This window comes from Vulpes vulpes, chromosome 8 (genome assembly GCF_048418805.1).
Source record: "Vulpes vulpes isolate BD-2025 chromosome 8, VulVul3, whole genome shotgun sequence".
Lineage (NCBI taxonomy): Eukaryota > Metazoa > Chordata > Mammalia > Carnivora > Canidae > Vulpes > Vulpes vulpes.
Window position 1 is genome coordinate 105742203 of NC_132787.1, and position 26128 is coordinate 105768330.

Here is a 26128-nt window from a genome sequence, read left to right on the forward strand (position 1 = left end):
AATATTAAATACATACTCTCCCACATTGCCAAATTGCTCTCCACCAGCATTCTGCTAATATGCACCGCCACCAGCAGTGTCTTACAGTTCCTGTTTCCTTTTGCACTTGACAGTATAGAGGGCTTTTGAAGTTTATTTTACTCAATTAGATAGGTGAAGTGTTACTTTATTCTGATCTTAATTTCCATTTATTATAGAGTTTGGGCACTTTTTAAAAAATATGAATGAGAACTGACGATACATATATCTGCCAATTTTTCTACTATTTTATTACTTTTTTTTTTTTAGAGATTTTATTTTTAAGTAATCTCTGTACCCAACGTGGGGCTTGAACTTACAACCCCAAGATCAGGAGTTGCAGGCTCCACCAACAGAGCCAGCCAGGTGCCCCTGTTACTTTTTTAACTATTGATTTGTAGGAGCTTTATATATATTGAGGAAAGTAGCTTTTTATGATATGGTTTCTAACTATTCCTTTCAGGTTTGTTGTTTATCTTTTTACTTTGCTTATAGTGCTTGGCAACTAGGAATTTTTTATATTTATGTAATGGAATTGCTTTTAATTTTTTAAATTGGTTTTGCCCCAGAACGTCTTTAAAATGTTACCTTTATCATATTCTACCTGCCCTTGATGTGTTGGAATCTATCTCTGGACTTCCAGTTCTGTTTTATTGATCTTTCTCTTCATCTGGTCCTCATTCTTGTTTTTAAATTTGCTTTATTCTTCAATATGGGAAGTCTTTTCTCACTGTAAATTTCCTGGCTATTTCACTAATTTCTATATATTAAGATCAACTTTTTTTTTCCTAAAAAGCCTGTTGACATTTTTATTGTGCTGGACTTAAATGTAATGATTGATGTAGGGAGCAGTTAACATCTTTTATACTACTGGAGTCTTTCTATCCAAGAATGGCTACCCTTTGTAGTCAGGTAGTTTTCGGATCTCATTCTGTAATATAGCATTTTAAAATTTACTTCATTAGTACTGTCCATTTCTTTCAAGATTATTTTTAGTTAATATTTCTAGTTGCTGTTGTCTGTGGGTTTTTCCCTTCCCTTCCATCTTCTAGCTGGTGGTTATTTGTCTGTATGAATATGTTGCCTTCTAAGTTGAAGTTAAGAGATATTAAACAAGTTAACAACAGTTGGACTCCAAAGCCTGTTATGCTGCTTCATTCTGTTTTGCCTTATCATCTTCCTACCCTCATTCTGTTTTGGTTCTAATGCTCTGCTTAGCTTTTCAGAACACCCAAAGAATTAAAACCAACCTTATTACAAATGGGAATTATATTGGTATGTTCATTAAAAAAAATTTTTTTTAAAGATTTTATGTATTTGAGAGAGAGAAATCACAAGCAGGGGGAGGAGCAGAGGGAGAGGGAGAAGCAGACTCCCCGCTGAGCAGGGATCCTGATGTGGGGCTTGATCCCAGGACCCTGAGATCATGATCTGAGTCAAAGACAGATGCTTTACTGATTGAGCCGCCCTGGCATTCCTATATTGGTGTATTTGGAGTGACATTTAAACCCTAAGCAAAAAGCTTTTGTTGGAAGTTATTTTTTTTTGTTCACATTCCCCCAATCATTAGAAAATTTGAGGTGTTTTAAATTAGTGAGTCTAATGCTTTGCTCCTTAGTCTATATTGAACTCTTCCCTCTTCTTATTTGTATAGTCATGATATATTTTGCTAAGTGACATTGGACCTGATGTTCACCTGCTACACCAGAAGGCATCAAATTTTGTTATGTTTTCTGGTAGACTATTTCAGTTACAGTTTGGAAAACTGGGTTTATGTAATAGCTTTTCAGTCTGAGAACAATAATTTATGAACAGGAATGGTATTTAGTATTTAGGACTAATAAGGTTATTAGCTAAGTTTTATCAAGAAAAGGAGAAATCTATTGAAATTTGTTTTGAGATGTTGTATATGTCAGTACTATTGAGATATTATATAATTATTGACTTTAATTTGAACATTTAAAAGCCACTAGTGTTGAGAGTGCATAGAAAGTTCTATTTCCCCACTCTGAGAATGGAACCATTTAAAATGAGGACTGAACTCTCTTTTTAACCTGTTCTCCAAAGAAAATATCATTCTAAGCTAAACTTTGTTTCTTCAATTTTTTTTTCCTCCACTTATATTTCCTTAGAACTTTTTTTTTGTGTATAAACATTTGGAATTTTATTTAAAAAAATCACAACCATGAACATTGTTACAGTTAGAGGCCCTCTTGGTTCTCCACAATGATACTGAACATGCTCACAAGGGGTTCCCATTTAGTTAATCCTTAGAACTTTGTATTTAGAATTATTTTTAATGACTTGTAACATTTCTGGTAGGTGTCAGAGTAGGTAATAAATTCCTAAGCAGTATTCTGTTTTCTAAAATTTAGTTAAAGCATCAGTTTGTGACTTTAAGAAAGCTGTATATTGGTGTCGTAGGATTCAGAAATTGTCATACCAGAATCAGAGAAATACCTTGTTTTTCTCTATTTGAGTAATGTCTAAATGATTTGGACAAAGTTGGTAAAAAGACTGGAAAGCTGTTCTGCAAATAGCATTTGTTGAGTTTCCGTGGCTTATTGTGGAAAGGAGTTTGTGCGTCTTCAAAGGGGTTATCCTTGTGGAAAGCTAATGAGGCTTATTTTATGTCTTTCTAGAAGACACGAAATAGGCCAATTCTTTCAAACAAAAGTTTGTTTACTGTGTACCAGATTCTGTGCCCCCTGGAGGAGCATAGAGACGGACGTGGAGAAGTGCACACAATAGGCACGCACACCGAGTGTGTGTGGGTCCTGGGGGGCCACAGAGGGTGCTCGCCTTGGCCCAGGTCGGGACAGAGACCAGCATGCAAGGAGGACTTCTCAGATGAAGAGTTTGGGTCTCGGTCAGGAAGAACTTTTGAAAAGTTAGTAGTTTCCAACGATGGAACAAACTGGCTTGTGAAGCAGTGAGCGTCCTGTCTCTGAAAGTCCAAAGATGGATGACTGACCCTATACACTATAGGAAACACTATATGGCCTGAGGGTAGGACTAGCTGGTCTTTTAGGACACTTGTAATTTTAAGATTTCTGTGGGTTTAAACATCCATAATAACCTTGAGGTACAGATATACACTTAACAATTTACTGCTCTCAATTTCATGCCTTGCCTTCCTAATTTAATTGCATCTGTAAAAGGACATTTTGAATTTCTTTCTTGGGGCAGACTCACTTGGACAGATATAGCTATAGTTTTTCATTTTACTTCTTTAATTGTGAAATGTAATGCCCCAGTGTAGGCAAGTGTATGCAACACGACAAAGTGTGGTGGAGCCTGCTGAGCAGGAGTCAGTGTTTCCCCTGTCCTGGCACACAGCCCGACCCCATGGCCCAGGCGGCCTTGCAGTGTGGCTGCGGTGGGGGGCCTCCACCACCAGCTCTGCCCACAGCCATCTGTGTCCCATTTCCCAGCAGGAGCTCTTTAGAAGCAAGTCGGCCTTGTCCACCCTCTCCTGTTTCCCTTCCCATGGCTGTGATGAGGTTCTGGATAATGACCTCACAGAACGGAGGGAGCCAGGACCCCTGGAATCACCCGCCTAGGAGGGCTGCCCACAGCCAGGAGAACCCGCCTCACACCCAGTTTTGTTGGAGCCATTACATATTTTTGTGGGCCTGTTTATGACAGCACTGAATGTCGTCACCATAGCTCACACATAAAGTTGAACAGAAAATGAAATAGTGAGGATCTCTGTAACCACCATGGGAAAGAAATAGAATATGACCACCCTGTGTGTTCCTCATTATAACCTGATCCCTCCCTCCATAGTTATCACTTTAGTGGCTTCAGGATGATCACTTCATGCTCTTCTTCATAGCTTTACCACTCATGCAGCCATCCCCCACCCATGGGGGTTGTTGCTTGTGTTTTGGAACTATTTATGAATGCATGTTTTTATGTTTTTTGTTTACCTCTGAATGAGATCAAGAGATGTGTGGTTTCTTTTGCACAGCATTGTGTGTTGAATTTAATCCATATGTTGTGAAAAAAATCTATGATTCTTTCATTTTCATTGTTCTGTGTAGTCTTCCACAATATATTTAGCCATTTTACTGGTTATTATTATTATTTTTTTTAATAGTGAGAGCGAGCACAAGCAGAGGGGGAGAAGTAGAGGGGAAGGGAGAGAAAAGAATCTTACTCTCCACGCCCAGCATGGAGCCTGACTTGAGGCTGGATCTCATGACCATGAGATCATGATGTGAGATGAAGTCAAGAGTCGGATGCTCAACAGATGAGCCACCCAGGCACCCCTAATGGGCTTTGAGTTTTTCTAGCATTTGGCTTGGGAGCCATGCTGTTTTGAATATCCTTGCACATGTCTCCTGGTCCCCATTCTATACCTCTTAAGTAGTGAAGTGGCTGAGTCATAGGGTATGAATAGTTTCAGTCCTGTGAGAGAATATAGTTGTTTTCCAAAGTAGTTGTGTTAGCATTGTATGAGATCTCACTGTCCACACTGCAGTCTATGCTTGGTGTTGTCAGACTTTAAAATTTTGGCAAATCTGGTGGGTATCTAATCGTATCTTATATGGATTTCATTTGTATTATTTCCTAAAGATTTAAAAAGTGTTTTTTTTTGTTTGTTTGGTTGGTTTGTTTTTGTTTTTTTTCTCTTTATTGTCTTGCCTGTGGGGCCCATCCTGTCTACTTGGATTTGAGATTGGTTGATGAGGACATGTTTCCCACACATAGCTGCACACAAGTTTTGCCTAGGGAATTAAAAAAAAATTCAGGTCCTGGTTTAGGCTGGGGGAATAAAAATTCTGGGGCCAGTATCCAAGAATCCATCTCTGACTGGCTCTCTGGGTGATGATTACACAGCTGGACTTAACACAGGTAGATTTGAGCATAGGGCCAATGACACTAATGTTTGTTTTGTTCGTGGGGCCTTGAGAACCCTTTGTTTCTTGGCCCCAGGCTGTGTGCCCACTCCCCACCGCACCAGTGGGAGGTCTCCCAAAGCCTGGCTGTTTACCTTGGAAGACACTGACTGAGAAGGTAAATGTACTATCTAAAAGCCACTTATACTATAGAAGAGAACATAAAAACATTTTTGTATTCCTTTGATAAGGGATATTGAGGTAGCAATTGATACTTTGGGCCATTCTTGTTAATATGTTGAGGATCGTACTCCTCGAGTTTTACATTTGAATTGCCTTGAGATTTATGTTTTTTTACTCTAAACTTAAGTTTTTAAAAAATTCTATTTCTACTCTAAAATAAGTCAATTGTTGGCCTATAGAGTGCTTAGTTCGATGTAGTGATCATTAACAAAGTGTTGTTGGGCACATGTGGCAGTTTAAGTATATATTTTTTCATAGGAGGAACATTTTTAAGCTTTTAAAATAAAGTGTATCAGAAACAAATGTTGGTGAGGATGTGGAGAAAGAGGGGAACCCTCTTGCACTGTTGGTGGGAATGCAAACTGGTGCAGCCCCTCTGGAAAACAGTATGGGGGTTCCTCAGAAAGTTAAAGATAGAACTATACTACAGTCCAGTAATCAAACCACTGGGTATTTAGCCAAAGAATACAAAAATACTAATTTGAAAAGATACATGTGCTCCCATGTATATTGCTGCCAAACCTATGGAAGCAGCTCAGGTGTCCATCAATTGACAAAAGAGTAAAGAAGATGTGTGCGGAATATTACTCAACCATAAGAAAGAATGAAATCTTGCTATTTCAACAGGGGCATAGAGGGCATAATGGTAAGTGAGATAAGTCAGAGAAAGATAAATAGCATATGATTTCACTCATATGTGGAATTGAAGAAACTAAACAAATGAACAAAGAAAAAGACCAAAAAGCAGACTCTTGACTGTTGACTCTTGACCACCACTAACAAACTGGTAGTTACCAGAGGGAAGGTGGGTGATACAGATGATGGGGATTAGGAGTGCATTTACCATGATGAGTACTGAGTAATCTATAGAATTGATGAATCATTATGTTGTACCCTTGAAATTAATGTGACGCTATATATTAAGGAATTTAAATAAAAAATAAAATATATCAAATTTGCCAGTGGCTGTCCAATAAAAATACAATGTGATACACAGATGTTAACTATACATATAACTTTAAATTTTCTAGTAGACACATTGAAAAGGTGAAAAGGAACAGGTGAAATTAATGCTCATATTTTATTTAGTATGTTTAAAATATTTCAATATGTAATATAATATTTAATGAGGCATTTTAAATTTCTTTTTCATACTATGTCATTGAAGTCTGGTGTGTTTTTGACATCTCGATTTCTAGTAGCCACGTGTAAGTGCTCACATGTAGCTGGTGAATTCCTATTTGACAGCACAGAAAATTGACAGTTCAGAAAATTGCACAGTATTAGGTGTATAACTTGATGCATTTTGAACACCTCCAGAATCCCCTCCTCCTGTTCCAGGAAAGGGAGGAAATTTGAAGCATAGCATTTTCTTAGTTACACGTTAAAGTGTAGGCACCCGTGGTAAAAATGAGAAAATGGTAGGATCAGGTTCAACTTTGGAACTTAAAAGAAAAAAGCCTAAGACAGAGCCACAAGCTCTGGATCCCACATCTTCCCTGCTTGCTGTTTCTTTAAAAAAACAGTAATGATAACATTGATCTCCCATGAATATTGTGAGGGTAACTTAGGTTTTGTGAATTGTGGTAATGTTTATTATACAGCATCAGAAAACGTTAGTGCTGGGTTAAGATATTTGATTTAAGTAGTAATAGACACAGAAGTGTTTTAACACCTTAAAAGTAGAAAATTCAGAATCCTGGGTTTGATTTCATTCAGTGATCACACTCGAACTGTTTTCTGCTTCTTTTTAAAAAACTAACTCCCAAAGTAGATGGATATGTGTCCATGTATTCATGAAATAAATACAGTTGTATGTGTAGTGCAGGAAAAAAAGGCTAAAAATGGTGGGGGGTGGACAGAGTGGGCGAGGGGGCGTGGGAGGAACAGGCTTCCAGGCATGGAATGGATAAGCCCCAGGGATAACAGACACGGCACTGTCTGGGAGGAGAGAGTAGCTGCACTGGTGCATAGAGCATAGTGTGTAAGCTTGTGGAACAGTGACATCAGTGTTGCACACCTGAAACTGCTGTAACACTGTGTGTCAACCATACTCCAAAACAAAACACATTTTACATCGATTGGCTTGGCAAAAATTACAAGTCTGACAGTAGCAAGGATCGCCAAGAATATGGGGCAGTGGAACTAGAATTTTGGAGTGTAATCTTAAGTGTAAGAAAGATGCAGATCCTTTGAGTGTCTGGGTAGCTCAGTCGGTGAAGCCTTCAGCTCAGATCATGATCTCTGGGTCCTGGGATCGAGTCCTGCATGGGGCTCCCTGCTCGGCGGGGAGTCTGCTTCTCCCTCTCCCTCTGCTCCCCGCTCCCGCTCAGGCTCTCTCTCTCTCTCAAATAAATAAAATCTTAAAAATTTTCTTTAAACATTCGTAGCAACACAATATGTAAATCGTGGTAGAAGTATGAAGATACTTGTGAGAGTGCTCCATCTGAAGGCTGGTAGTTATTCTTGGCGGGAGAAATGGAGGGAATAGAATCAGAAAGGGGTTTGCAGAGGGGGCTTCACTGTACATTGGTATTGGAAATACTGGGGTGTTTCAAGTCCATTTCTTCTCCATTACCTCCTTCTTGGGGGTGACAGGTCTGACCGTCGATGCCTGGCTCTGTGCACGTGCATAGGGAAGCAGAGCAGCATGCGGTGAGCAGCCCGGACCTGCATCCCCAGGGTGGTCCTCAGGGTCACACGGACACGGCCTGTGGCTGGAGCATACCTGCTGTTTGTTGAGCACTTACACTTAGGGAAGTGTGGCACTCACGAATAGATGGTGTGGAGGCCGTGCTGATGTCTAGCACACCGTGGGTGCGTCGTCGGTTCGTAATCAGTACAGCACACGTGTGTGTAAGGACTGACTGTATACGTAGTTTGGATCTTTCTCCCGTTCTGCAGCTTGTGCTTCTCCCTCACGAGAACATCTTGGTGATCTTGCACATCAAAACATACAGATCTCTGCAATTCTTTTAATCACATTTTAAAAATCCAATTTAATTTTTAGTTTCTTTCTGAGAATTATTTCTTTTCCCTTTTTAAAAAAGATTTTATTTATATTGGAGGGAGGGAGGGAGAGAGAGAGAAGAGGAGGAAACAGAAGGAGAAGGACAAGCAGACTCTTTTGAGCCCAGAGCCTGACTCTGGGCTTGATCCCACGACCTCGAGATCATGACCTGAGCTGAAATCAAGAGTTGGATGCTCAGCCAACTGAGCCACCCAGACACCCCTCTTTTCCCATTTTTTAAAAAAGGTTTTATTTGTTTATTTTGAGAAAGAGCACACGTATGTGAGAGAGAGCAGGAGCAGAGGGTGGGGCAGAGGGAGAGGGAGACGCAGACTCAGAGTGCAGGGCACCCAGTGCAGGACTCTATCCCAGGACCCTGGGATCATGACCTGAGCTGAAGGCAGATAACTGAGCCACCCAGGCGCCCCTTAGCATTTTTTAAGTTATGTTTCCTATTGACTTTCAGTTCTCTCTGAATTTTGAATATTAAAACCCTTTGTTATATATCTCATGTATTTTTTCTTCCAGATTGTTATTTATTATTTTTATGTTCTTTTGTGTAGAAGGTTTTGACTTTTGTGTTGCAAATTTGTTTATTATGTAAAATTAACATTTATTGTTTATATTATATAATAAGCTTATATAATCTCTTACATTCTTGTCTAGGACATACACAGTTTTAGTTATCATAGCAAGTCAGGATAAACTAGATTATGCTGTGGTGACAACCATCTCTAAATCTCACAGGCTTAGAACAACAAAGGTCTGTCTTGCTACTTGTCTAATTACCAGTTGGCAGGGGGGCTTTGCTCAGTTTCTGGAACATTGCAGATGGAAAGACAACTCTGGAGTTTCTTGCTCTAGTAATTAAGAGGTGACACACATCACTCTGCTCACAGCTCACTGGCCGTGGCTCGTGATGACAGGGAGTCAGGAAATTCATTCTTCCCTCTGCCCAGAAAGAAAGGAGAAGCAGCTGTGGGTGAAGAGCATTAATGAGCACCATGGTTGAGTATGGATAATTCATCTGGAATTTGTTTTAAGTGTAGGAGGCAGTACATTGGTTTCTTCATCTCTAAAAGAGTAAAGCACATCTTAGAGGGTTTGTATGAGAATTACGTAGGTAATTTTAAAGGGCTTGAAATGATTGTGTTAGTTTGGGTCCTCGAAGAGTAGATGCCGGGAGCAGTTAGATGAGATCTACCTGGCGCAGTGCTGGAATGCTGGAAGGGCCTGAAGAGGTGGGAGAGCCAGCCGCCTGCGGGTCTGAGTCGTGCAGAGGGGGGTCCGCGAAGCCAGTCTCCTGTGTCCTAGAAATGGGCCTGGCTTCTTTTCCTCCCTCACCCACTGACTGGGAGGCCCCTGGAAATGGGGCCTTGGTGGGCCCTGGTGACAGGTGTCAAGGGCTTAGCAAGCAATCATTGGTCAGGTGGAGACCTGAGAGGTGCATCCTCACACCTGGGCCACAGTAAAAATGCAGGCAAGTGTCAGCACAGAGCTTAGGAAATGGAGTGTGACTTGTTTTTCCCGAAGAGGAGTCCTTTACCCTAGTTACATTAATTGTAGAGCTTTCTTTCTACTGATGGGAGATGCACCATCTATTTAATGACGTCCTGGTGACGGGCACTGTTCATGTCTGTTGTAAACATTAGTGCTACAGTGAACCCTCTCGTATAAACAACCCATGGTGTGTTTGTGCCACTTGATCTGGGATCGTGTTGTGGACGTTGAATTTCGGAGTCAAAAGTAGTACAGCTTAAGTTTTGATGATCGTTGTCAGACTTCCTCTGGAGAGCCTCACCAAGTTACACGATGCCAGCAGTGAAGAGCACCAGCCTCCCCGCCCCTCAGCCCAGGCTTCGTGCCTCCCTGACAGCGTATCTGCAGGGCTTTACTTGGGACTGAGAGAAACGATTTTTCAGATCTTTATTGGATACTGACATTTGTAAGTGTTCATGCTTTTTGCTTAATTTTCTATTCAATAGTTCAATTTTCTTGTGGATATGTAGAAGTTCTTTGTTAAGTAAATGACTCATTTTTAAAAATCATATGTTCTGCAAATATTTTCCCACTTTTCCTTTGACTTTTTTTTTGCGTTTTGCCGTACATAATTTAAAAATCTTTATATGGTAAGATCTACTAGTCTTTTCTTTCATAATGTCTATATCTTTGAAATAGCTTTTAAACTACTTCAATACTTTTCCTCCCAGTTTTATTGAGATATAAGTGTAAGGTATACAACATAATGACTTGGTATATGGCATATTGTGAAATGATCAAGAAGTTAGTTACCATCCAACACTTCCCATGCTTAAATCTCTCCGTAGCTGTGGATTCTGAGTTGTGGTGTGTCCTTGGGCAGAGGTGAATTCTGAGCCTCCTATGTCATTCTCTTGGGCCCTTTTCTCCCTAAATGCGCTTACAAGTTTATTTTTGGATATTCAGCATTTCTTTGTCCTTAAAAAATAGTTAATCTTGTTGCTATTACTTTGGAGTGTCATAAATTATTGAGTAGTTGGCTTTTAACCTGAGTCCTGAGACAACTAACTTAATTGTGAGATCAAGCCACGTCATTTGGTGTTGAAGAAAATACTTCTCTTACCAGCTCATGTAAAAATGCTCCTTAAAGAGCATCCTCTGATATGTCTACAACTGTTGCTTTTATAAGGACTTTTTTGTGCAACTTTTCAAAAAAAAGCCTTCTTTTGTATAAAATGAAGTATTTTACCAGTAAGTCTTAAATTAGCTTAAGGTTTCCCAGTCTTCTTTCTCCCTTCCTCTATGTGCCTACCCTTCCACCCATCCCCCTCAACTCCCAAATTACTGGCGGCAGGTTCTTTGAAGGCACATCATGTCATATGTACATATTTTCAACAGAACAGTTTTGCAAAAAGATCATTAAGTTTCTTAGTCAAAATTTCTTTCCATCTAAAAGAAAGCTTGTAGAAAGGGTTGACCCATAACAAGGCAAAACGAATGCACGTGAACTCCACATAGGATCTTTTATATTGTGTTTATTAGCAACAGGAAGTGGCCAGTTTGATGTTTTGTTAAATAGGATGACAGTATTTTGCAGATAGCATTGTTCCTAAAAGTCTTGCTTGTAGGAATCAAGTTTGACCTTCAGACATTCTCTGGAAGTAGAGAGGAAGCCATTGAACAGCCTAGAACTGGTCGGACTTGGATTTGAGTCTGGGGTACCACCTGTTACTATAAGTGACCTGGAATTGGTTGAGTAAAATGGAGATATGGCACCTTGTCCTGGGGAGTAAACGAGATAAGCAATGTCAGGTGTCCAGCACGTGATGGATCTCCAGACATTGTAGGCATGGTCCTTCTTTCTTGCTCTCTGTCCCTCTCCAGTAATCATTAGCCTCCCCAGCCCTACCCTACCCAAGAAAGAATGACCAAGATATGGGTTTCACTTTGGCAAAATTTTGACTTTAAGACCTTTCTAAACTGTTATTTGAATGTTAGGGTATGTATTTGTTCTAGTTTTTTCTATGTAAGGTAGTAGTGTGGACTTCTGTGTCTGGATGACCTATAGCTTCTTTTCTGAATACGAATTCTGCTGCTCCCTGTTCCTGGAGTTCATGGCTTTGTCTGACCAATTCCTTATCCTCCCAGGCCTAGACACAAGGCTCAAACACTGGCTATGCCTTGGGGATGCTTCCCTAGGTCCAGGGGATGGTGTGCTCCTCCTCTGACTTCCTGGGTCTGAGCCTTAGCGCTTAAACTGTACTCTGGTTCTGTGTCTATGACTCACTCTTGGTTCTTTTGGGATAGGACCACATCTCATGCATCTTTGTATCTCCTGCAGTTATTCTGGCCGTTAGTGGATAATTTATGAATTATTCTTAAGCTGTGTTATTTTAGGTCACCTAAGCATTAAGACTTACTTTCCTTATCTATAAAATGTGGCTTTCTGCTCTGGACATTTCCCCCACCTTGTCCTTTCTTACCATGCTACCATTTATTAATGACTTGTTGCCCTTCACATTCCCTCATCCCCTCATCTCGTGATCATACCTGACAGTCTACTGGCCTGAGCATCGTTTGAATTGATTCCCTCTTTGTGCCCCTGCAACTGCAGGCTCCTTTCTCAGGGGGGCTGATATAGCAGCCTCTTGTCTGTTCTGCTCCTGCCTTTGCAGAAGCAGAGGGTGGACCACATCACCATCACTTTTTTATTTTAAAAACTTCTGGTGGTTTTTCAGTACTTACGGGCTCAACTGTCAACACCTCAACTGTCAACACCTCAGCCTGACCTGATGTGCAAAGCCCTCACTTTCCAAGCCCACCCCCTCATCCTAACCCCCTCCTGGGATTCCCCATTGTGCTCATTTGCATTTTCATTTCTCAGTGGTTCTTTCACATTATTTTTGTTTGTTTGTTTGGTGGTGGTTGTGGGTATTCTTTCTTTCTTTCTTTCTTTCTTTCTTTCTTTCTTTCTTTCTTTCTTTTTTTGTCATTTATTTAAAACACACTTTCCCTAATTTTCCAACACTATTTGTTCTCACACCTTGAGAATTATCAAGACCTGTGGTTGTTTTCTTCTTTTTTGTTTTTTATATCAACTTTTGGGTTTACCCTTAAAGAATTTGATTCAGAGTCTGGAGTGAGACCTGATTTCATTTTCTTTATCTGCAAGATGACACTGTTGAAATGGGTGTTTTACAAAGGTAGAACATTCTGTATATCAGTGGCCCTATAATGCTTCTATAATAATTATCACACTTTGTCTTATGTTGGACACTAATGAAAAGAGAAAGGGAGGAGAGAGAGGAGGAGGGAGGGAGAAACTCCTCAGATGGTTGTGGGTATCTGCTATGATTAGGAACTCATGTCAACTGCCTTGTGACATTCACTCCTTTATACTCCTTCCTTTGGTGCCCTGTTTTTGTTGTTGTTGTTTTGTTTTAAAATATTTATTTATTTGAGAGAGAGAGAGAACATGAGCCAGGGAAGATGCAGAGGGAGAAGCAGACTCCCCACTGAGCAGGGAGCCTGACATGGGGCTCCATCCCAGCACCCCAGGGTCATGACCTGAGCTGAAGGTAGATGCTTAACCCACTGAGTCACCCAGGCGCCCTGGTGCCCTGTTTTTAAAAACACTTTCTCATATAACCTCTAAAAAGATATTTTAATAATTGAGTTGAGGTTCCTTGTGTACCTATTTGCTTTTTTCATTAGATTCTAGAGTTACCCAGGGCTAGCACGGGACTTGTATATTTTTCAGTTTCTTATGCCCTGCCCATAGTAGATGCTTTATAAATTTTTGGTGAATTCAAGGATATTTGAAAGGAAGTTTTTAAACTGTAAGAAGCTTTGCAGGTGTGAGTAGTATTTATATAGAAAATATCCATTTTCCCTGTGTATTTCCTTTTTGCTTAAGAAAGTATTGTTAGGACCTTTTAGTAGGGAAAAAGTGCTTAGAACCTGTTGGAATGACAATTTGCTTGTAGTGAGTCTGTTTCAAAGAACAATGGTCTCTTAGACAAAGTACAACAATGTTCAACTGTGTTTCTCCTTGTAATGCAAGAAAAAGCACATAGTTGTCAGTGTCTTTAGGCAGAGATATCTCTATGGAACTATGGCAGCATCTACATGTAGATCGTGTGATTTGTTCATAATTGAGGCCCCTGAAACAGTGATTTTGTTGTTGTTTTGTATGTGTTTTTTTTTTTACAAGTTCCTAATGTCAGATGGATTTTTTTCTTTTATTTGGATTTTTAAGACATTTTCCTTAATCATCTCCGAGAATATATTTCATAAGAAAGGAATGGAGATTCTGCTTGAGTCTTTAAATCCCATAAATAGCTTCTCACTCTTAGCCTTTTATGCCCCATTTTGCCAGGGCAGAAGTATTAGACTGTTGCCAGCCTGAACCTCATTCCGCAGTTAAGACCAACATCACTGCGAGTTATGAAGAAAATTAAAAGCTGATACTGGTGCACTTGAGGGTACATGTTTTTCCTTGCTGCTTCCTGAAGGCTCCTTCCTCTGTTGTCATACATCCATTTGCTTCCTGAACCAGTGCTTGAGATCATCCAGAGCAGAGGCAGCTGGTCCCTGCTCTTCCTCTGGTGGTTCTAGACCAGCTCCCATGTTGACACCCTCTGCCAGGAGTGGCTGTGAAATGGGGTTCCCAAATGGAAGACCCTCAGGGATCGTGACTAGATCTTGACCCAGGGGATTTTTGGAGAAACCCAGCCATTCTTTTCTACCAGTTATAGGATTGCCTGTGACATTAAGACCAGTTTCTCTTTCCCTTAAGCCACAGGGTACCCTGTGCTGTTTCTGTGTCTGCACCCCCATGTCCTTCAGATTGTCCCAGGTGGTCCTCTAGACCTTCCTATGCTGGGTGCCCCCAGCATGCACCAGCCCATCTCCTAGAACTTGGAGCTGTCATTCCCACGAAGGCCCTAAGTTTTGGTTTTGTGTTGGTTTCTCTTATAAACTCGGAAGATCTTCATTTTATATAGCCGTGGCTTGTTTGTCCTGAGAATTTAAATGTGACGTCAAATGAAAAATTCAAGTCTGTATTGCTAATTTGAAATTTCAATTTTTCTTTACAGGTCAACTTTGTAGTGTGCCAACTCTTTGCCTTGCTAGCAGCCATTTGGTTTCGAACTTATCTACATTCAAGCAAAACTAGCTCTTTTATAAGACATGTCGTTGCTACCCTTTTGGGCCTTTATCTTGCACTTTTTTGCTTTGGATGGTAAGTAATTATTTTGATGATATTTAAATGAAGACTTTGGAGGTCTTTGTGATTCAGTGTGCACAAGGATACATTAGATGGGGTTTTGTTCTTATACTTACATGCAAAGTTTTCTATTTTTATTTTTAATAGAAAAAAAAGTGTGGAGAATAAACTCAGTCTCTTCAGTTTGGGCTCGGAGGGCAGTTTACTATTTATAATGTCTGAAACAGGACAGATGAAGAAGAGACATACAAACATTTTCTTCTGTCACGAGTAGTTCTTTTTCACCCATTTTGCACATCTTTGAAGCCAAGACAAATAAACCGCTTAAAAGAGTATTTTTCTTTCTGTTCAAGTGGCTTTTAAGAGTCCGGTGAAGCCCAGTAGTAGAACTCTATTACCAGTTTTAAATTTCTGCTGTGTGCAAAAGGGATTGGCTGGTTGGTTCTGGTGGGGAAGAATCATTTATGATGGAAAGTTTTTAAGTACGACCCTTGACCCTCCAGGTGTGTGTGTGTTACCTTCAGGTTGCTCCCTCCTTACTTGCCAGGGCTTCCCTGAGAGCTTTAAACACAGAAACACCCCACTTCTGTTTGTTCCAGGTGACTAGTCGCAACAGAGGAAAATCAGAAGAGCGCCCAGTCTTGGCGAAGCAGCAGAGACTGAGTGGAAGGGCTTCTTTGTCATCTCTTCTGAATTTTCCTTTTTAAGTGAGAGCTTAGGCTGCTTGCTCCTTTGCTGTATCGTTAACACGCTCACAGATAAGGCTTTGTAGGTCTGCTCTTCTGTAGACTCTTGTTTGAGATGAAAATTCCCCAAGAGGGGAGAAAGCGCTCACTTGATCTGCGCTTTAGTAGTTTTCGCCGTGGGGTGTGGAATCCGCGGGACTTTGAGAATGCCTCTGTGTTTGCGCTTAGGATGGTTTTTTTTTTTTTTTCCTTATTCTGGCGAGGGTTGGAATATACTGGTATTTCTTAATCTAATGTTTGCCTCTGGCAATTGCAAATGTTTCCTAGAAACAAATGAAAATCACTCAGGGATAATTTATTCAGCCTCTACCATATTGCCATGTGGCCAGTCCTCTGAAAGGCACTGCCAGTTGTAGGTATGGGTGTAGTCCTGAGATTTAGAGATGGTCTCTTCATTCCCACATACAGTCTTTTCTGCTTCCTTGATGACATCAGATTTGTAGCATCAAAGTTTTTGTAGTTTTCTTGGATGGTTCTATTTGAATTTCTCATAAGTCATGCCATGGGGTTAGAGTGTGTGTGTGTGTGTGTGTGTGTGTGTATACTTTTATAATGAAATTTTTCAAATGCAGACAGAGAAAAATAAACCCTTATATACACATTACCTAGCTTCAACAGTTTTTAAAATTCCACCATTTTTATTTGTTCCTTAACTTATTTTTCTGGATTAATTAAAATTATATCCAGTCTACATATTTCACCCATACATGCTCCAGTACTTAGGGGACACATTTTTTTTTTAATGTATTTTTTAAGGATTGATTTACTTATTTGAGAGAGAGTGCCTGAGCATGCACACACGTGAGGAGGGGAAGGAGCAGAGGGAAAGAAAATCTTCAAGTGGACTCCTTGCTGAGCATGGAGCCCAACGTGGGGCTTGATCCCAGGACCCCGAGATCATGACCTGAGCCGAAATCAAGAGTTGGACACTTAACTGAATGAGCCACCCAGGGGTCCCTGGGGGACACATTTTAAAGAGGGGTTGGGGAAGGCTTTAGTTCAGAATGGCCAGCCCCAGGGACACCATTCATACCATGGTCAGTGTAAACAGAAAACTGTAAACAGTGTAGAGAATTGAAATGTAAGTAGTCTCCTTTGCTGTCATGCAACTTGGAGCAGTATGAAGGGGAGCATGCTCTCTTCCTTTAGGGGTTTGTCCTGAGGAGATGTTTTCTTGCTGTGAAGCCTCCTCAGGTACTGTATACACAGAACCACGAGGAACCTGACCTTATATAATCCTTAGTATTTCAAATCATATGATAACTCTATTTTTAAAAATAGAGTTCTCTGGGTTTTTTTTTTTTTTTGGTGTTTTGTTTTTCTTGAAGAAGAAATGTTTTATATTTCTTCCTTTGGGAAGATAAATTTTTTTTACTTCTTTTACCAGGTCTCAGTAACTTTTTGCTAATTGGAATGAGTAGAGGACGTAGAGTATCCTTTCAATTTGCAGTGTAGCATTTTGATTTTTTAGGCTCAAAGGCAGTCATATCTGCTATTGATTTTGATAACTTCTCTTTTGGAAGACATATGTTAGTAGTACTCGGAATAGAATTGATCATTATACCTACTATATTTTATATTATATTATTTATTTTTTATATTTATTTATATTTATATATATTTATATTATTTATATTATATTATACCTACTATATTTGGTCTCAGCTTTTTTTTTTTTTTAGAACTATCATCTGCAAGTTTGTTTTGATTGAGATTTTCCATATACTTTTAATTATTTATTTAACTATCTTTGATTACTGTGAAGGCTAGTGTAGTAGAGCTGGAACTCTGAAGTCAGACCCCTATTCTGCTCTGGGCACCTTGGTCAGGTCGCTCTGTTACTCTGGACATGGCATTCAAACCCTTTTGGCTTTACCTTTATTGTGTGTGAAAGGGAATCTGTGATCATGGTGAGATCTGAAAGGTTTAATACCAGAGAGGAGTGTAGCACCATGGCCAGCTCACGGTGAACCTGGAAGGTCACCCAGGGGCAAGACCATTGTTGTCATTATCTGTTATTACCATTGTCCAGTTGGCTGTCCAGATTGAAAATTTTATGTTTATCCAATTACTCTTTTAGTGTTTGTCACATAGTATTTTTTTTAAAGATTTTATTTATTTATTTGAGAGAGGGCATGAGTTGGGAGGGGGGGATGGGAAAGGCAGAGGGAGAGGGAGAAGCAGACTCCTTGCTATGCAGAGAACCTGATGCAGGGCTGGATCCCAGGACCCCAGGATCATGACCTGAACCGAAGGCAGATGCTTAACCAATTGAGCCCCCCAGGTGCCCCTGTCACACGGTATTAAAATGTAGTCTGTTGTTTGTGTGTCTTCACCTCTAGACTGGATGTTCTCTGAGGACAGAGACCTTGTTATGTTGACTCTTTATTCCTACTGTGCAGGACAATGCCTGCCAGACAGCACACACACAGACACACACACATGCACAGATCAGTTGAATAATCGGAGAGGTGTTACTCAACCTTTTTAAAACTTGTATTCTTTTTTACTAAACATTTTTTATTTATTACCTGTATTTAGTGTGATTTGAAATTCAAAATAAGACGTGTTATCTAAAAACAAACTGAAGTTTCGAGATAAAGGATCGCTTTGTTCTCAAAGTCGAGCTGCTTGAGAGGCGTGATGTGTGATGCATGATGCGTGATGTGTGATGTGCAGTGTGTGAGTCCCGCCCGCCCGCCCCTTGAGGAGTCAGCCAGTGGGTGAGTTGCCCAGAGAGAAACTAGTTGAGTTTTAATGTCAGGGTACTAATGAAGTACGTGACTTTTAGTACTTAGTTTCCTCCACTGTAGAATGATGAGGATTGGATTATAGACTTTGAAGATACCTCCTATCTTGAATTTCTCCTTCACTAAAAATACTTAATAGTTGAGTGCTTACTGTGTGCCAGTTACCCAAGTCAGCGCCTTGTACACATGATCTCTTAAGCCTGAAAAATACTAAGTGGCTCCTCTGTATTTATTATGCTCCTTTTACTGAGAGCAAGTGGAGTGGCTGCATGTGGGGGATTATGAAGTAAGTCACCAGTGCCGTAAATGAGTGGAAAAGCAACTTGAGGCTTGTTGTGGAGGTCGATGACACAGAGATACACGCCCATCTGCTTCGTATGGACAGACTTGTGCTGTCACAGTAACGAAGCCTGGTACAACAACAGAAGGCTGGCCAAGCATGATGACGCACCCTAGAAGATGAGCATGTCATCTGAACGGTGATGCCAGGGGAGTGGGCATTTTCAGGCAATAGAAGGAACCATGGTTTCATTTGAGAAATAAAACTCTTAGCTTGTAAAATTGGTGTATGTCCCCCATGTTCCAAGGAAATTTCCTCATGCAAAAGGAAAAAAAATTTTCCCAAGGGTCCTCAAATAAATTTTCTTAAGACCAGTATCTTGAAAGAGTTCAACTCCCAATTAATAAAGCCCTTAATAGTATGTGGCAATCCTCTTCAGCATTTCCACATTAAATCTTAGTGAATTGTTAATGCTGGCCACAGATGGGAGGTGGATAATTAATTAGAAAAGTATGTGTTTTAATCATGTTTTTAAAGCTTCCTTCTGTTCCAGTTTGTACGCATATACGTTCACCTGCTTTCTCATGACTTGCTAGTTATGGTGGTATCACAGGCCAGCGTTGTGTTCCCATGTGTTCTGTGTGTTAGAGGGGGGACAGACAGACAGACATACTCTGTTCAGGGGGATAAATAGGTTCCTTCTGCAGTCCTCCCTTGGAGCCTGCTTCCCATAGAAATATTATAATATTTCTATGGGAAGATTTATTCAAAAGTTTAACTATTTCCACACTGGAGATGCCCATTATTCTTTAATGATTAGGTTAAAAAGCAATTTTTATCACAGGTTAAGATCCTTATTTATATTTTAATCGGTGTACAATGGTTTGAAAATTTTTTCATAAATTATTCATGCCATCAAAGGGAAAGAAAATAGTGAGTTCATGCCTGTGTGCCCATGTATGCATCATCTCAGGGATAGTTTGGCTTGAGTTTGAAACCAGGGATCTTAGTCATGTTTGCCTGAATTTTGTGAAAGGAAGGGGTAAGTTAGTTCTCTCACTTAATGGTGGGTTTCCACGTTGGGACATTCTGTGTCACCTCAGCCAGAATCTTTTATAGATGGATGACTGGAGATGATGGGTTAGAAGATCATTTAATTTGAGCCATCATGTTTTCAGAGTAGATTTGGGTGTAACTGGTTTTTAGTAGATACTAATATTTGGTCCTTTTTGTTGCTTTGTGAGAAACTGTTTTAGGTACTTGGGAAAACAAATAACTAATGTTCTGTCAGGATTATTCTGAAATCCAGATTTATTGCTCCTTTTCATCATTGTGCCTTGAGTTATGGAAAAAGCTGTAATCCTTGAGCCACATAACCCCACAATGCTTTCACGTAGCTAGGAGATGTGGAATGCCAGGGCACCGAGTGTGCCTTGATGGGGTTTCATTTTATGTTTCCAGCTTTTCTGGGACTTGCGATAGAGGAGTCCCTCTAAGATGTTCACAGAATTTTGGGCTGCAGAAGTTAGATTCCTTACTTTTTACCTGGGTATGTTCTGTGTGATACATAAGCACTTTGTAGCCTCAGTAGTTTCAACCTAATGTTTGTGAATGGGTGCCCCCCTTCTAACAGCGCTCTTACTTTTTGTAGGTATGCCTTACATTTTCTTGTACAAAGTGGAATTTCCTACTGTATCATGATCGTAATAGGAGTGGAGAACATGCACAAGTAAGTGTTCCTCTTTATTCACATATCCATATGTATTTCACTATAATAGTATTAGATCAAAATGCATTTCTATTACATTAAAAATTATTCTGAGTTGTGATAATTTTCTCAGGAAAAGCTGTCATAAATTACTTAAAGCAGGCTTTCCCAGCCTCAGCACTGTTGACATCTTAGGCCGGATAATTCTTAGATGTGGGGGCTGTCCTATGCACCTTGGCCTCCACCCACTAGGTGCTGGTAACAGCCCCCATCCCCAAGTTATGACAACTGTGAACATTTCCAGATATATTCAAATGTCCCTTGGGAGGCAAAACAGCATCCATGTTGAGTTTTTTGTTGTGTTTTCTGAATATAATGCACTATCTAGGAGTTCTCATTAAGCATCTATTGAATGAATGAATGAATGAATGAGTGAACAAATGAATGATACTATGACTTCTGTTTGACATGAAGCTCTTTCCTGGTAGTCTCCTAAAGCTCTTGCTTCTGGGCCACAGCCTCTCCCTCTTTGAGCGTCCCTGAGTTCCATCTCGGGGCTGCCATTACAGTAGCCCGTCTCCTCCTCTACCTGCAGCAAAGTCCCAGACCTAATTATTGAACCTGGACACCTGTGCTGGGCTTGACCTCAATCTCAGTCCCCAGAGAGAGTGGAATGGGGGTGGGGCAGAAAGGATGGGAATGAGAGAATGGGTGTAGGCTGTAGAAGAGGAGGGGGAGTAGAAATGTATTTTGGGCTTACTCCTGGAATTAGGAAGACATTGTCCCTGGAGAAGGCAGCACAGTGTGGCTTGGCTCTGTGCTGTTCCGATGTGCAAAATAAGCCTTTGTGGACGGGCGTGGGAACCTAAGCACCCTTCATGTCAGTGTTTTGTTTTCTGACTTTTCTATGGGAAAACTTGTTTTGGGTTCTAAAAATTCTCAGACTTCTGGAACACAGCACAAAGGAACTGCCATTATTTAAATACAAACAGCAGAAATGTGGGATGGTCAAGCAGAAGGAGTAGAAAAGCCCGTTAACCTAGAGAAGTTAAGCTGAAGTATTTTCTTTACAAGTTGGCAAGTAATTTTCAGCAAAACAGGTGATGTAAAGAAAAAATGTAAGAGGTGTAGGTAATGGGTTGCCAAGCTGTGGATGGGGTTATATTGTAGAAGTAGGAAAGTAGTGTATTGCCTTGCCTCCCCAGAAATTTGAACAAACATTTCTTGTGTGCCACAGTGTTTCCAGAAATCTAAGGGTAACGGACATGTGGTCCTCTGAAATGTACTGTTGGGTTGGAGGTATTTCTTAGTTGATGCTGGGATCCCATGACAGGTACCGGGACATATTCTGTCTCAGCAAGATGCTTATTACTTGAACTACTGTCCACACGGTGATGAGGATTAGAAAAAAAGAATATACTCAGGGCTGGGGAAGCATAAAGGACGGGATGACTAGCTGGGAAAGTAGGAATACCCAGGCTGTCCATGTATCAGCCATTTACTGTCTGTCCAGTAGAAGAACCCATTTGGGAACAGAGTACAGGTATTTGGTTTTTCATAGGAATTAAGCTAAAGCATATTTTTAATAATTGAGAAATCTTGACACATACTTACCCCACATGCCTCCTTTATTGATGATGAAGTTGAACAGCAGGCTAGGTCATGGATAAAGATCGAACACAGACTCTGCCTTCTATTGGGTGGCCTTGGTGGTTGACTGGATGAGTACAGGTTGGGAGTCTGTATATATGGGTTTGGATTCAGACTCTGCTAAATTCTCATTAGCTTTGGGACCTTAAGCTTAGTCACTTAAACTTTTTGGGTCTAACTTGGATTAAACCAGTGCCGCAGCTAAGGAGCATGTGCCTACCTGCTTCATACTCCCGGCATCCACGGATGCTCCGGTTTGCACACAGGGTTCAGCTAGAAGAAGAGGTGTTCACATTCTGGATGAGATGCTTTCTGAGGTCATTCTTAGTTACACATATTTTGCTGGTTTTTTTTTTTTCCCCTCCTGATGTCACGTCAGAGCTCATTGTAGGCACCCTGGCCTCTATGGACTGTAATTCATCTTTTCTTCCCAGGATGTGAACTCCTCGGCAGGGATCTTTAACTTATTTTTTAATCACATGGTTGAGCATCCAGATGATAGAAGCTCTCAGTAGGTGAGGTTATCTCTTCTGATTATTCTCTGCCTCTTGCTTTTGAGTATTTTTTGTCATGTTTTTGGTTATGGTATTTCCAAACATTATATTCATTCCTGCCATCGGCTTTGAATGGCATGCTTGATGGGTTGACTTGCAGCTCTGTTCGTGTTTCCTGTTCACTTCCTCCTCCTTCTTCCCAGTAGAGTGGAAGCCCTGGGGGCTGGGGCGTTGGTGCTGGGGCAAGAGAGAATGCAGGTGTAGCTGACCTGGCCCTGATCTCTGTCCTGGACGACTCCAGGAGCTAGTAGCACAGGTTTGTATTCACATAGTATCTGCGGGCTCTAACGAGACTCCTACCATATGGATTCTTGGATAAAAATGGCATTAGGAACTGCCTGAACTCTACGAGGAAGGAGCGATGATCTCGGAGATGCCATCTGGCAGGCAGAAGCCTCAAGTCACTTGAAAATTTGTCCTCATGAAGTTAATTAGCAGCGGGTAGTGGCTCAGTGGGAACTCTGTGGGGAAAATATTAACTTGAGTGAGGACAATCTCATGCTCCCATGAGAGGGAATAAAATGTAGCAGGAAGGAAACTGGACTCTTAGATTTTTTTTCCTTTATGCTCTCTGTGGACCATGTTTGAAAGCCTTGCAGAGCTTTGGGATAAAGGTGCAGACCCTTTTGGTATTGCTCTGCCAAAAGTCGAATTTTGGTTGGAAAACCGTAATTCTAAAATCCATTTTTTATGTTATCTTATTTTTATAACAGTTAGTGCTTCAGTGATGATTCTGTATTCACTGCGCAAAGCACACGCATTGGCACCTCCTTTGGAGGTGAGTGCAGTCGACCCGTTCCACAGGGAAACAAAGCTTAGGAAGCGATGGATCTGGAATTGGAACTAGTGTGTCTGCCTTTACCCAGGGCCCAAGCTTTTTGCCTCTGCATTAGATTACTTCTAAGCCCTAAGCATTATGATTATGAGAATGTGTCATTAAAAAAAAATACCCTAAATTGATGGAGAAAAAGTAATGAGAGCTACCCAGGGTCCCCAACAAAGGCAGAGATTTGTATGCGGTTATCATTCTTTCTTAGAACAAAGATGCAGATATCTTTATCCAAAAAGATGCAGTGACCATGTGGCATATTGTGCTTAGGATCTAAGGTTTTTAAATATTCTCAATTCTAAAAGGAGGAAAACCTGTTACATAATGATAGGTAACAGGATGTCCAGGTTCCATTGGATTTATGAAAATTCTTTTTTTTTTTGATTTATGAAAATTCTTGAGGACACAGCATCATTGCATAAAATCCTACGCTCAGGAAAGAGTGTGATTCAGTTTCCTTTATACTATTCGGTCAGTTATAGTATCTCTTTTGGAGATACTCGATTTCTAAGTTTTATTTCTAATTGTATACTGGATCTTTCTGGTAAGGAGGAGGATTCAATTATCCTTGAGCAAATGAGGGAAGCTTTTTTTCCTTAGGATTAAGCAGAGGTTTTTATACAAAGTAGAGGGATTATATTAATGCAGCGATGCTAATAAGACGAACACACATCTCTTGGTAAATAAAGGCCGTACTCTGGGCGATGCTGCTCATCTGAATGTGTTAGAATAAAGAGAAATTTGCACAGATTACTTGTGTAGTGAGGTTCTACTGCGGTAGGTCTGTCTAAAAATGTTGGAGTGATAGCTAATACCCCAGATTAATCACCTAAAAGACAAAAGAGGGTTTTGGAGATACTACCCAATTAAGCAGTAGATTCTTTTGACGATAACGAGTCATACATTATTTAAAAATAACTGGATAGTTGTGATAATTAAAAATAAGAGTACTTTCCATTGGAAAAGTGTAAGGAGGCATCTTGTGGTTTTAGGTACTGCTGGAAACTAATTTTACTTTTACATTAAGATCTTCATCCTTGCCAGAATGTTGAAAGAAAAATTAAAAACTCGCATAACCATCTGTTAGGATGACGAGCAAAATCATTCAGTTATATGTCATAACACATGCCACTTACATAAAATATGTGATCCTTGTCGAAGTTTTGTGAGAATAAAAGCTTTTGTGACTTTTTTTTTCTTTTTAACTCTTGAGTAAGAAGTGGGAAAATGGTTTTGGAAGATTGGGGCCTGCTAACTGATGGTGTACCGCTATGCAACTATGAGCACATGTGTGAGTTTTGTCTTCACAGTGTAAGAAACAGTATGACCTACGAGGGAGCAATTGGACTTTGGCATTTGAATGATGGAGTGACTTCTAGGTCCCAGTCACTCTGTGGAGGGCTTTTTACAAATATCCCAATTAACTGTCTACACAGGCCTGCTGAGGAGGTGTTCCTTATATACAGACCAGGAAACTGAGGTACCAGAGGTCAGTTCACTGGAACACAGTCACAAAGCTAGTAACTGTCAGGCCTGGAAGTCCATGAAATTAGTGTGTGTTGTTAGGTTATTTACCAACATTCCTTTCAAGATTTCTGTCGCTGTTTTTAGTTGGAGAAACAAAAGATTTTCACGGTTTACCAGACAGCATACAAATTCTAGTTGTTTTTTGGAAGCATAACAAGCATGGTTGAGACATTGTGTCATGACGGGCTTTTTCTTAGTCTTCCTCCAGTAGAATGAAATGTTGGGATCTTTTTAAAAGGCTCTAAGCTTTAAATAAGTATCCAGATAACAGTGATTTTAATCTCTAAAACCTCTCCCATTCTTTAAACTTGTTCGGACTTTTATAAGTGCTATACCTTAGATCAATGTTTATTAAAATGCATAATAAATACAGATTCTGAAATGCTGTTTTAATGTCAATTGACAAAAAATAGAATTTAAAAATATTTTCAGATAAATTATGTAAGGAAAAAAGTACTGACCTCCTCCTATTTGTTGCTAGCTTATTAAATAATTCACATTTACAACAGTTTTGGAAAGATGGAGGGTAATAGAGGACCTACCTGTTAACCCAGAAAATGGCCAGGCATTTTGGTCAAAGTGTATGACAGCAAGTGAGCCCAGCGTCTGTTTTTCACTGTGAAAACTGAGCTTTTGCTTAAACTTAATGAAGAAAGAGATGGCATTACATATCTTTTTCTGACCCAAAATTAACCTTGTGGGTATTACAAAGGATGTGCCTTTAGCATGACGTGTCTTGGGAAGAAGACAGTATCAGGATGGTCTTCGCGCTATTTGCCTTTCAGAGTTTTGGAAAATCTTGTATGGAACTCAGGTTGTTGGAACAGTTTCCTTTTAAAACTCCAGTGATTAGAGAGCTATCATTTAAATTATTATGCAAAACCTTTTTTCTTAAACATGAGAGCATTAAACTGTTTGGAAAACAGACTTAAAGGATTGCAAATAAAATCCAGGGGGCACCTGGGTGGTTCAGTGGTTGAGCATCTGCCTTCAGCTCAGGGTGTGATTCCCAGGGTCCTGGGATCGGGTCCTGCATTGGGGTTCTCACAGGGAGCCTGCTTCTCCCTCTGACTGTGTCTCTGCCTCTCTCTGTGTCTCTCATGAGTAAATAAATAAAATCTTAAAAAAAAAAAAAAAGAAAGACAATAAAATCCAATGAAAGAGAAGGATAAAAGTAAAGTGAATGGAGTAAAATCCCTGAAGGACAACAGAACATTAATCATTAAAAAATTACTGGTAATAGCTAAATTACTATTAATA

General features: G+C 40.2%; 1 protein-coding gene across 5 annotated transcripts in view; it reads left to right on the plus strand.

Annotated features, from left to right (window-relative positions):
- MBOAT2 (membrane bound glycerophospholipid O-acyltransferase 2) overlaps positions 1–26128 on the plus strand; it is a 122906-nt gene that overhangs the window by 32963 nt on the left and 63815 nt on the right. For 3 of the 5 annotated variants that reach the window (XM_072767741.1, XM_026009141.2, XM_072767744.1), the window contains exons 2-3: positions 14694–14839; positions 20252–20329. The exons of 1 other annotated variant lie outside the window; for it this stretch is intronic. In XM_072767741.1, the coding sequence (XP_072623842.1) occupies positions 14694–14839; positions 20252–20329 (224 nt within the window). Of the gene's footprint in view, positions 1–9895; positions 10061–14693; positions 14840–20251; positions 20330–26128 lie in introns of all 5 variants that reach the window. One more of the 5 variants, XM_072767743.1, reaches the window with a different exon arrangement.